This window comes from Hyperoodon ampullatus (genome assembly GCF_949752795.1).
Source record: "Hyperoodon ampullatus genome assembly, chromosome: 4".
NCBI classification, from domain to species: domain Eukaryota; kingdom Metazoa; phylum Chordata; class Mammalia; order Artiodactyla; family Ziphiidae; genus Hyperoodon; species Hyperoodon ampullatus.
In genome coordinates, this window is record NC_136917.1 from 140534265 (window position 1) to 140547545 (window position 13281).

At 40.4% G+C, this 13281-nt stretch overlaps 1 protein-coding gene across 3 annotated transcripts in view; it reads right to left on the reverse strand.

Annotated features, from left to right (window-relative positions):
* The window catches only part of GHR (growth hormone receptor), a gene marked incomplete at both ends in the record, with an annotated part of 175768 nt that overhangs the window by 47424 nt on the left and 115063 nt on the right, over positions 1–13281 (reverse strand). For all 3 annotated transcript variants that reach the window (XM_079704019.1, XM_079704021.1, XM_079704020.1), the window contains one exon: positions 1006–1135. In XM_079704019.1, the coding sequence (XP_079560145.1) occupies positions 1006–1135 (130 nt within the window). The remainder of the gene's footprint in view (positions 1–1005; positions 1136–13281) is intronic.

Genomic DNA, 13281 nt, shown 5'->3' on the forward strand with positions numbered 1-13281 from the left:
ACTGAATGTAACTAATTTAACAGGGACACAGTCTATTTTCTACCTAGGAACCAGTCTTTTAAAACACACATCTTTAAAAAAATTTTTAAAATCCCTATGGCTTCCCACCACAGAGAAAGTAGGCTGTGCCGTGGCCTGCAAGGCTCGTCTCAGTTTGGCCCTGCTAACCTTCTGACTTCTCCCCCATTACTCTCCCTGTCTTCCACCTTGTACCATCCAGCCTCCTGCTTTCTTCCAACCTGCCACATTGGCCTCAGGGCCTTTGCACTTGCAATTTCCTCCGTCTGGACAGTCTTTCCCCCAGATACTCACATGGCCTCTCTCACCTCATTTATGCCTCCGATATAATGCACCACAGAGAGGCCTCCGATGACCTCCTCATTTAAGATGTCACCCGAGCTCCTGACATACACACACTCATGCACATTCACTTTGTTCACTCCCATATGCTCACGCACATTTACACAGACACTCATGCACAACCACACCCCCCACACTCTCACACAGATTCACACGTGCATACCCACCCACCTTCCCACATTCATGCAGTCACACTTGTACCCACTTTTATACACTCACACACATTCTTGCACTCACAAATGTGCTCACTCATACCTTCACACACTCATCCTCAGACACTCTCAAGCGCATGCATATATTTACACAGTGCTAACATTCTTTCTGGCTTTACTTTTCTTAACCATGTTGCCAGCTGACATTTAATTTTTTAATTAAAAAAATTTTTTGTCTGTCTTCCCCCACTGGAAACAAATCTCCATGAGACCAGGGACTTTATCTGTTTGTAATCACTACTGTATCTCCAGGGCCTAAAACAGTACCCAACATAGAGTAAGGGCTTAATTAATATTTTTGAATAAATGAATGGGTGAATGCATTTAGGTCATCAAAATAGATTATTTCCATTCCTACCACTGCATGTGACTCAATACGTTTTAATGAGAAAATCCGTGGAAGAGAAAAGTCAGAAAGGCATGAAGCCTGCACCTTCTGATATAGAACAGCTGTATGGATCCTGGGCTCTGTAAACCGTGATGAACCCCATCTGTCCAGTGGCATGAAAAAGTCTCTAGTTCAGGTGAACGGCACTTGGTGAATTTAGGCTTCCCGGAAGAATCTGCAGAATAAAAAGAAAAGGCAAGACATGATATCGGGAGGGTAACAGATGGTCCTAACGAAACACACACTTAAAGCGGTCAAGAACAACCACTTCCTCTAGAAATGCTGTTTGCCTGGGTCACAGCTACAGAACTGCTGGTTGCCAGTTATTTCTCTGTCAGCCCCGATTCCAGGGACAAACAATTTTGTCTTTATTTCCGACATTATTTCTTGGGGCCTGTTTAAGAAACCAGAGCTAGAGATGAGGATTTGGGCCCAGGTAGTTTAGTTTATTTGGAGGGTGACCCCAGGAAAGGGAAAGAGGGACGTGGGGAGGGGAAAGCAGCTAACAAAGTGTATGCTCTTCGGCTCGTGCCCATAGTGGCTGATGGGGGTCCAACCCCACAGAGGTCCCTCTGAGAAGCTGTGAAGAGTGTGCCTTCCCTGTGTCCTCGACAATGATGGGAGCCCAGGGCGTTTATCCACCAACTCCCATCGGTTGAGGGCTGCCCTGGAGGTGTTAATGCCACTGAACTTCTAGGCTGCACCTGCACATGGGCTGAGGGTCCTCACCTGACTTCTGAGAAACCTAGGCAGGCACCTGAAGTGTGCCCAGCAATGTGCATGGTGGCAGCTGCCCACCATGGATGGCTGCGTTGGCACCAGGTGGGCCCCAGAGAACCACAGAGGCTTTTCTCTTTTTACAGATGTTTGATAAAAAGTCGCTAATGTTTGCATTCTTTTAAAAGATTCAGCCAGTAAACTCACTAAATAGGTATCATTAAATAGATACCTACTTTCAACAACTTGTGCATATATATACACGTGTCAATTCTAATTTGGGAAGTGGAGAAAGACTCCTGTGTGTTAGGATATTAGCCAAACTCCTCTGCATCTATGAAAACTGCAGCTATGAATGTGCAGCAGGTCTGAGGTAAAACCAATTTTTGTATATCAATTTTCATTGTTCTTCTGACTTCCATGGCCATTTTGGAGACTGTGGTCAATGTTTATGAACCCACTCAGAGCACTGAAGCACTGGAGCCTGTGTGATCTATTACAAATGAAAAAGGTGTATGTTTCTTTAGGCAAGCATCTATTATACAGTAGAGTTTCTGGAAAAGTTCCTTTTTCGATTAGCCGAAGCACTGGAAGTATTATCTTTTAGATCCTTCCAGAAAATCAGTGCTAAATAAGTCACATTTAAACCACAACTAACATGTTTTAATGTCTGCAGGCTTGAGGGGAGGATTGCACATTCTGACTGTTCTTTTGCACAGATTGTGAGAAGAGGAAATACACCAGATTTCAAATTGAGAGTTTTGTGAGGTAGTCCCAGCTCTGATACTACTTAGCCTTGAACTTCTCAAGTCATTTGGACCTCAGTTTTCTCAATAGAGAGGCTGGAATAGATGAGATCCAAGGTACTATACAACTTCACTTTTACAATTAAGTGACATATACAACCACTAATAACAATCTACAGAATCAAAACATAATTTTGGCATTGGAGCCCAAACCACCAGAGAACACCAAAGGCAAACACCATCCAGGTTCCTATATTCCCTGTGCAATAAGCCTGCCACATAATGGCAAGAATAATAAACCTAATCTGAAAACTTGGAACATGAAGGGGGAAAAAAAAAAAAAAACTTTGCTAGCTGGGGGAAAAAAAACTTAAAAAGAATTAATTTGAAACACATTTCGCTTGCTTAAACTTACTATTCTTGTTTATTCTGTTTCCTTTTAACTCCAGATATATAGAAAGCCCCATATTATCCTGCATTCTAAATAAGAAATAGGAAATTCATGGTTGTGGTGCTCATGTGATGAAATACGTTCCCACAGAGGAATCCCGATGTAGGCGCAGTGCAGCAAAGCTACTTTTTTGTCTTTTTTAATGTCTGTCTTTCATTGCCTGCCTTCCTTTCCTTATCTTCCTCCTTTCTTTCTCCTTCCTTGCACCCTCCTTCTCTCCTTCCTTCCTTCTTTCTTTTAGGGCTGGGTATGTGCTGCTAGGTGCTGTAGCAGACAGCCTCTCAGATGGCCCCAGGATCCCTGCCTACTTGAAACCTCCTTGAAGGATCCCTGCCTCATTGAATCCTCTTTGAAGGATCCCTATCCACAACCTTGAATATTTCCTCCCCTTGAGTAACTTGCCTCGAACCTATGGAATATGATAGCATTGAGGGGATGTCACATCTGTGATTAGGTTACAAAAGATTGTGACTTCTGTCTTGCTAGCTGACTTAGTCTCTTGCTGGTTTTGCTGAAGCAAGCTGCCATGTTAGTGAGAACCACAGGGCAAAGAATGGAGGGTGGCCTCTGGTCCACAACCAGCAAGACGTTGAGGCCCTCAGTCTAACAACCCTCCAAGAACTGAGTCCTGGGAAACAACCGTGAAAGTGAGCATGGAAGCCGATCCTTCCCCATTTCAGACTTCGGATGAGACCACGGCCCTCGCTGGCACTTTGAGTGCAGCCTTGTGAGAGAATCTGAGGCAGAGGACCCAGCTGATGGATTAATTTGGAGGATGGATAGGGAAAAATATTAACCATAGTAAATATCTGAAGGCTGTTGATATATTGATATCATAAACAAATTCAATATATATCAGAACTTCAGAGCAGTGTTTAAGAATGACATAAACCACTTTTCTTAGCAAATGGAATATATCACAGTGAGTGTGGGAAAGTGGGTAACTTCTCTTTTGGAGGCAAGAAGAACTGTAATACAACTGGCTGCTTCCCTCTTGCTCAGACACCTCCTGCTTCAGCTGTTATCACCGTGGCTGAAGACATCAACCTTCCTCAAGTCCAGTTCCTTTGAGTCATGCTCAGGTTTCCCAAGTCTGAGAGGTGCTGGCCTAACCTAAAATGAGCACCTGTCTATTACATCTGAAAATCCCAGTAGAAACTTGTTTTGTGTTTCACTATGAAGGCAATAAATGGTTACCATACACTCAGGTCCTCTCTGATGAGCCACACACAGTCATTTCTAAACTAGAAATACTTCCTACTCTCTTGTGATGTTTCTTTAGCCTAAACCTACAGACAGAGTAGTACACTCTTAAAAACATCTCTTAAAAGAATGTTTCAATGGACAAGAGAAACCACCTTTGGCCCTAAAGTAATTCTAAGAGAAATGAGTATTCCATTCAAGTGGTCCCACATCCTGAAGAAATGTTAATGTGTTAACACTGATCAGCATTCAGAAATCTTGACAATAACCTTGGGATTCACTTTTATTCTCTCTTTGAAGCTTTCATGTTGAAAATAAGGATTGTAGTGACCTATTTACTTTGGTATCATTACTATGTTTCATACATCATGCTACATATTATTACATCATGTTGAATATTTATGTAATCCCCTTTAATACTGCTAACAGTTCTAGAAGGTGGGTACTATTTCCACTTAGACATGGGTGAAACTGGGGTTCCGAGAAGTTAAGTGAGTTGCCTGTGTTTATATTGTTGTTGTTTGCAGAGATGGGATTAAAACACAAATCCTTGTGATTTCATCTAAACTCTTAGCACTAGTAAAAAAAATAGTAGCTTTTTTGTTAGACAATTCTCTACTGCTTCTCAATAAATTCCCAGAAAGGAAAGATGACAAGCTCAGATGTGCTCTTAACTAAACTCTCAGAAATCTGTAACCTGGCAAGCCCTAAGAGCAGCATTTCCTAACTGTGACTGCACATCGGGATCAACTGGGGAGTTTTAAGAAAATATTGATGCCTTGGTCTACTCCCAGAGGCTCGACCCAATATGTCAGGGGTGCAGCCTGGGTATTGAGATTTTTTAAACAATAGGTAGCCCAGGTTGAGAGCCACTGAGGTAGAGAAATAAAGTTATACGTAAGCACTGAAAAGTTAGCTTTCCACATTATTCGGTCCTCTGATCAGTCCTAGCAGAGCTGCAGATCAAGAGTGACTTCCTTTGAGCCAAATTCTGGAGGGTGTGGGAAGGATATGAATTAATTATGACCTTAAAAGAGTACAATAATTGTTCACGATGAACACTTGGAGAACTAAGAGATATTTTAAATATATGTGTGAAATGATACATCTAAATGCTAAACCTGCCCACATTTCTGATGGGCTATAAACTGGTAATAAGAACTAACTAAGAATAAGTTAAACTGATATTCCTACTGAAATTATTATTGAGAAATCCTGAAGAGAGTTTTACTAAATTCAAGTTTTGAAAAGTCAATGGAATGATGTCATGTTCAAACCTACGATGACAGAGGGATGGCATCAGAGGGGCTGGTAGGCGCCACTGGTTGCAGCACATCACCTTTGACAGTGACCGTGCCTGATTTTGTCAGCCAGATTGGCTGGGCCTGCTTTCCTGCCCAGTGGCTCTCCCCTTGGAGGAACATGATCTTCCTGGGCTGTACACAGACGTCGAACAGCTGTTACATACTGAGATAGTCATCTGCCTTCTTACCCTCCGTTCTCTCCCCAGTCATGCTTGTCTATCCTCAACTCATGACAAAGCAGAAACAAAAGCCAAATGAAATCACATACAAGTTCCCAACATGTGCTTGGGGGTTGGGGGTTAGAAGAGAAGCAATTGAAGTGGGAGGGGAAGGCTGGAAGGAAAGGAGTCTTTGGGAGGAAAGGACAACCTTCTTCCGAGAGCTCCAGGTCATGGAGGGGAAGGCACTCAGCAGCCATTTGCCCTTAAATGTACAAACTCCACTGCAGTCCATCGTGTGGATCAACTGCTGTCAACAGTCCTGGCCAGTTGTTATCACCCCTGAACAGAGCGGCTGGGGACTTAACACCTTGTGAAGAGACAACCTTGCCCTCTGACCAAAGTCTAACTGAACACAACCAGTTGAGAATTTCCTTTTGAGTTGGGCAGCATAGACAAACAGTAAGGAAAGGAAAGAAAACAAAACAATAGTCCTTAATATGATTAAGAATGAAAACTTGCAAAGACATACTAAAGAAAACAATTTTATAGAATAGATAAATGAACTTCATAAATAAATGGAATGGGCCAAGTGGTTGAACTGTATTTCTAAAATGCTACCTTTTATTTTTTTGTAAAGCCTAAATATTTCCTGGGGCTTCCTAGGGACCAGGTTCTGGACTGAGGGGCACTGCGTTTTGCACAGTGCTTGGAAACACTTAGGTGGAGGGGAAAGAACCCCTTGCCCAGCTTCCTTATGAAGAGTCCTCCCTTATGAAGCTCTGCTTTGAGGCCACGCATCCTTCTCCTACGTACACCTGTCATTTCCAAAGCACTTTTCTATTTGAAGAGCTTCAGGAATTCAGTGATTCCTGTACCTTAGAGCATCTTGCACCCCCTGTCACCAAAGGTCTTGTCCTTGATGGATGCTGGCCTGTCAAAATACGGTAAAAGAAATCTGTAAACTTCCTAGTTGATCACTCTTGTCAAAAGTAACTGCCTTATAGATAATATAGTGTCAAAGAACACATCTTTTAAAAAGTCTGGTAGGCTATTTGTTTTAACCTATGGAATTGCCAAGTGGTTATGAAACTGCAACTACTTAGTTCATAAAACTATTGGCAAAAAACGCTTTAATGTTGGAAACTGGCAAAGAATTTAATAAGTATTTTGTATTGGACAATACTGAATATAAGGAATTCACCCTCACAGTTGATTTCCTTTATGGTTCTCTGTGGAACTGAAGAAGGCACAGCTGTAAAATCTTCTGCTTAGGCACTTAATGGCTTAGAGTTGGGAACAAGAATTCACAAGATCTCCCCTGAACTACTCATTTCTTTCTTTCTTATTATTTTAAATTAAACTCTAGTATGCTTTAAAAATGGATTCTTGGCGCATTTAAAACATTGTAAGGTTGACTAAAATAAAGGCTTAGTAAACATGTCCAGTTACTTTAAGATGAATGTCAAATCAAGTGAACTCTGCAGTGTCTTGGAAAAGTATTTGCAGCACATGTGGTCTGGCAGGGAACTTAACTGGATGCAGCCTCTATGGAGAGCTCATCTGTATGGCAACGTCAGGAAATGTTGTGCATAGAGCTGTACATGCAGTTCTATTAGCATTTAAGCATTTATCTTTTCACCAAAACTTGTTTTGTTGTTTTAGTTAAGTTTTCACGGAACATTTTCATTATAAAATATATTTACTTCTCTTCTTAAATAGCTGCAGCTGAACATAATTAATCCTAGTTTTGAACATTCAGCGGCACTAATCAATCATCTTTCCTTTCTTCTCCACAGCATTTATCTGGTGCATTTAGCTTACTTAGTGCTCTCACATTATTTCACTGAATTCTGTTGGACAGAATGATCATATACTTTCCTATCTGATCGAAGATTTTTCTCTCTTCTCCCATCAATTCTCTTAAAACTGTTGTGCCTACTAATAGGGCTTCTTGGGTGGAAGGGTGTGGGCACTATTTTCCTTGGTGTTCTTTTCTCTGGCTAGAGGGGGGATGTACCAAGGCAGCTCCAGCAGCCCCGAGTTCCAACAGGGTAGCCTGCTGGAGGACGGAAACAGGAGCATCACCTCAAAGACACGTACTTACTGCCCTGCAGGATAACTGACTCAGGAAACAGAACTGCCATAGTTTCATTATTCAAGAAAAAAGTATTCTGTATATCACGGTTTTGAGATGTCAAAGAAACAATTAGCATTAAATTTAGTAAGATTTATTTTCTGTTTGGTTAAGGTAAGGGACATCCTAGATAATAATCAAATAATTAAAATATAAAGCAAGAAGATGTGGAATAATTGGAGCCTCCAGTAGGAATGTAAACTGATACAGCCACTGTAGAAAAACAGTTTAATCATTCCTCAAAAGTTAAACACAGAGTTACCACATGACCCAGCAATACTGGTCCTAGGTAGGTACCCAAGAGAATTGAAAACATAGGCTCACATAAAAACTTGTACAATTATAGTCATAGCTTCATTATTCATAATAATAAACAAGTGGAAACAACCCAAGTGTTCATCACCAGATGAGAGGATAATACACAAAATGTAGTATAATCATGTAATAGAATATTCGTCAGCCATAAAAAGAAATAAAATATTGATACATGCTACAACCTTGAAAATGTTATTAAGTGAAAAAAGCCAGACAAAAAAGGCCACATATTATATTATTCCATTTGAATAGAATTTCCAGAATTGACAAATCCATTAAGATAGAAAGTAGATTAGTAGTTGCTAGGGAATGAGGGGGAGGGAAATTGGGAGTCACTAGTAATGGGTATAGGGTTTTATGTCGAAGTGATGGAAATGTTCTTGAATTAGGTAGTGGTGATGGTTGCACAACATTGTGAATACACTAAAAGCTACTTTAAAATGGTTAAAATGGCAAACTTTATATTATGTGAATTTTATCTCAGTAAGAACATGATCTAAAATGTATAAAGCAAGAAATTATACTTAACACTAAAATTTATACATATAATTTAATTTTTATTGCTTCTTATCCTCTATTGGGCAGTCATTTTTCCAATTTAAGAATCCCTATCATTAATTTAGGCACACCACTGTCATAAAGTAGGGAATTGTAACTCACTGCACAAAAGACACTACTGGCTCCCTCGAGCATATGAAAATGTCCTAAATGAAACTTAACCGAAGCACTTGTGAATGATGTTGTAAGGTTCTTTTCAATGAGATGATCCAAATTCCTGAAAATCAGTAGCTGGCAGAGGAGCTATAGACAAAATTAACACATCATATGCTGGAATCTCCTGGGAAATTAGAAAAAAATACCAATGCCTGAGTTCTAGCCTTTGAGATTCTGCTTTCATTGGTAATTTATGGAATCACCAATTTAGTTACCTGGGCATGGGATTTTTCAAAGTTCCCCAGTGATTTTGAAGTCTAGCAGAATTCAAGAACCACTGACTTATATCATCTTTTCCCCTCTGAGCCCAGAAGGCATCCTGCTTGTTCCCACCACTGGAGCCTTTTGTTTGGGTCTCCCATGCAAGTTCTTCGCCAGGAATGGGAGGAAAAAGTACATGTGGGGATATTCTCATCCAAGCCTAAAAGTATAGCCATGCTTTGCCAAAGTCAAATCTCTGTCATGAAAAACATGAACCTCCTAAAGTCTCAGGGGAGCCTTCTATCGCCAGAAGAAACCAACTGATGAATGAGCCTTTATTTTCCTTGCTTGTAATTTTGTCGAGGCCATTTAATTCTCACTGATGATGATACAGTCTTCTATGTAATTTCATTTCTAAGGTTTGGAGTTTCAAATGCCATAAAACAGGGTCTTTTGTAATGAGCACACCAAAGCTTCTTAGTTTTAGATTCACAGGCACATTCAATGTGCATTCATTCATTTGTTCATTTATTCAACAAACAATCATATTTATTTGTTTGTTTGTTTATTTATTTATTTATTTTTGGCTGCCTTGGGTCTTCGTTGCTGCACACGGGCTTTCTTTTTAGTTGCAGCGAGCAGGGGGATAACTCTTCGTTGCAGTGCGCAGGCCTCTCATTAAGGTGGCTTCTCTTGTTGCGGAGCATGGGTTCTAGGCGAGTGGGCTTCAGTAGTTGTGGCACACCAGCTCGGTAGTTGTGGCTCGCAGGCTCTTGAGCACAAGCTCAGTAGTTGTGGCGTACCGGCTTAGTTGCTCCGTGGAATGTGGGATCTTCCCGGACCAAGGTTCGAACCCGTGTCCCCTGAATTGGCAGGAGGATTCTTAACCAGTGCACCACCAGGGAGGCCCAACAAACAATCATTGAACGCCTGTTTGTGTGCCAGGCTTCAGCTTAACATCATCACTTGCTGAACCAGTATTTTCGGTCCAAGGGTGATGGCACAGCAGACGACTATTTTATATAAAGAGGCTGGACCCGCTCCCTGAGAGAGAAGCAGCCTGGTCATTCTTTCCTAATAACTTCTGCTCTGTGTACATTTTCTTGCTTGGTGAACTTACTCCCACCACATGTTTGAATTCTTAAGTGTATATTCAGATTTTTAAAATGTTTCATGTATATATTTCTATTTCCATTAAAGAATGACCAATATGACCCATGCAAAGATAAATATGGTATACATAGCCATGGCTTCCAAAATGCAATGAGAGAACATTTTTCTATAAGTACGTATGCATGTTTCTCAGGAACACAGCTTGTCGTTCTTGTGTGTGTGTGTGTGTGTGTGTGTGTGTGTGTGTGTGTTAATTTTTAAAGGTATTTACTGCTGCAGTAAGGCAGCTGTGTCATACTTCATTCTTCTAAACCAAGGATTCTTAACCAGGGATGAGTTTCCTTCCCAGCAGCTGTTTGCTGGAGACATATTTGATTGTCATGGCTGGGGGAGGGATGACACAGGCATTTAGCAGGTAGAGGCCAGAGATGCTGTGAAACATCCTACAATGCACAGGACAGTCCCCACAGCAAAGAATTATCTAGTCTAAGATGTGAATAATGTCCTCTTCCAAAGAAATAATTAAAACCATTAAATGCAAAGTAGTTCTCCAAAATTCAAACATGTAGCCAGAATGAAAAAAGCTAACACAAAAATTGAAATCTCTAATCTCCTCTACCACCTTGTCCATCTGAACTTTTTTCTTCTGCTCAACAAAGAAAAACATCTTGCATTTTTAAGTCCTTTTGGATTTTTAAGAGACTTTCACATAGATATGCCATTAATCAAGAAGCATTTATGCAGCACCTCTTATGTGTAAGGCACTCTTTCAGGTGTTGTGGGAATTATAAAAATAACATGACACATGGATTCTACCTTTGAAGAACTGTAAGTAGTAGGAAATGATACATGTGCATATGAGAAGGAGCTAACAATAAAAGGGAGCTCAAATAAAGATAATAATTGCTTTAGGAAATCAAAGAAAGTTGTGATTACTAAGAGCTGAGGGTGGAGAGAGAGGAAGGCTTCAAAGAGGAGTAAGGAGAGAGTGATTAACTTATCCTAGTTTGCTGCGATGGAAAAAGGCTGATGATAGTCGCCAACCAAATGCCACTAGGGACACATCCGTACACAAAGTTAGGTTTATTTACCTTCCTACGTGCTGAATCACAATCTACATTCTAACAAGTTCCCAGGTTATCCGTAGGCATATTAAAGATGGAGAAGCATTGACTTAAGGCACCTGACTGCCAGCTAAGGGCTCTTTCAAACTGGACCAGTGGTTCTCAGCTCTGGCTGCACATTAGAATCACCTAGGGATCTTTAACAAACTACATTCCAGAGATCTAATTTAATTAGATTAGGTGATGCCTATACAGTGTTATGTCAATTATATCTTTAAAAAAAAATAAACGTTACTCTCAATGTATGGAGTGAAAAAAACAAAAAAGACTGGGATGATGCCTGGGCATTGGTAGTTTTTTTAAATGCCCCAGGTGCTAATGGCAACCAGGGTTGATAACTACTGAATGAGAACAATGAGCTTCTATGTTAGATTAGTATAATAAATTCCTTAAGCAAATGTATTGAAAGGCCCCTCAGATGCCGAGTCCTGTGAAAAACAAACCAAATAAGGGTTAGCGAGGCAAAGCAGCATGCATTGAAATCTCGAGGGGAACTAGATCAACCCCCAAATAATGAGGATGTTGAGTGTGTCTATGTTGGCTCTCAGCAGTGGCAGTATGGTGGACAGCACAAGCCCCTCTGGGGGTGGTCTTCCTGGGGTCTCCCAAGAAGGTCCAGCCGTAAATTCCACAGTGTAGAGCAGAAACATATGCTTGCAGCTGTGTTTCAGGGGTTCTAAAGTTGCAGTTTTAAGCATATATGGCGTTGAGAGTACAGCTGCCTTAATTGTGGGAGTCATGGAAGTTAGTGTTAGATTCTGTGCCATAGATCCTGGGAGCAGAGCCAGTTCCAGGCTCCAGGATGGCCTGTGTCAGTCCACACAGTAGAACAGCCATGGCTGCCTTTGTGGGAAACTACAACTTCTCAGCAGAACACATCATATGAAGCCCTGGCATTGCTCCTGTAGCGAATTTCCTAAGCTCTCATAGTTCTTCATTTATTCACTCTTTCTGGACTCTTTGTTGGAGAGATCTGCAGTTCTCTAGAGAGGTGCTTTTCAAACTTTAATACGTATAGACATCACCTGGAAATCTTGTTAAAATGCAGATTCAGTTGGTGGGGCCTGAGGTTTTGCACTTTTGACAAGTTCCCACATGCTAATAATGCCACTTCTGGTGACCACATTCTGAGGGGCAAGAATTTAGATGTGTGTCCAATACGGTAGCCACTAGCATCACAGGGATATCGAGTGCTTGAAATGGGGTACTGCAACCAAGAAATCTAGTTTTAAATTTTATTCAATTTTAATTAATTTAAATTTAAAAGTAAAAGCCAAAAAAATTTTCTTTAAATATAACTTTGTTTCAGTAGGACTACATTTCATTTCTCTGAAAATTTAGCATCCCAAGTGTGCTGTAAATGTAAAATACACACTGGATTTTGAAGATTATGAAAAAAATAATGTAAAATATCACAATACCATTTTTATTAGATTGATTATGTGTTGAAATTATACTATTTTGAATATATTGGGCTAATAAGATATATTATAAAATTTTTTATCTATTTCTTTACTCTTCTAATATGGTTAATAGAAAATTTAAAATTTCCTATGTAGCTGTCATATTTCTATTTGACAGTACTTGTTTAGATGGTAGAACTGATTTCAAAGGAAAAACATATTTAGTTAAAAAGGAAGAATTTGGAAAATGTATCAGGCTTAAACACGGAAGACCTAAAAAAAAGTTGCTAAATTGGCAAATTGTATAAATCGAGGTATAGAGGTAACCCCCATTTCAATGAATCCATTCTCTCTGGTGCAAGGTCCTGAGAAAGCTAGGAGTTTTCACCTAGTTTATGGACACTCAAGGGCCCCTCAGCAGGAGACCCAATCCAACCTTCCTGAGCAGAGCCCCTTAATCTATATAAAAGTTTCTCTCCTACCTTATTTCCTCTAAAACATACCCATCCCTCTTTCCAATCTTAGACCCTTGGTGGATCGGGGCAGTAGGGAGCAGTAGAAAGGGCACAGGCTTGAAGGCCAGCTGGATTTAGGTTTGAATCTCAGATGTGCAACTTGCTAGAAATATTACATAAAGTTTCTAAGCCCCAGTTTTCCCATGTGTAAAATGAAAGCAAAGTACCTACACAGTTGCTGAAAATTAAATCAGAATATTTACATAAAGTACCTGGCACA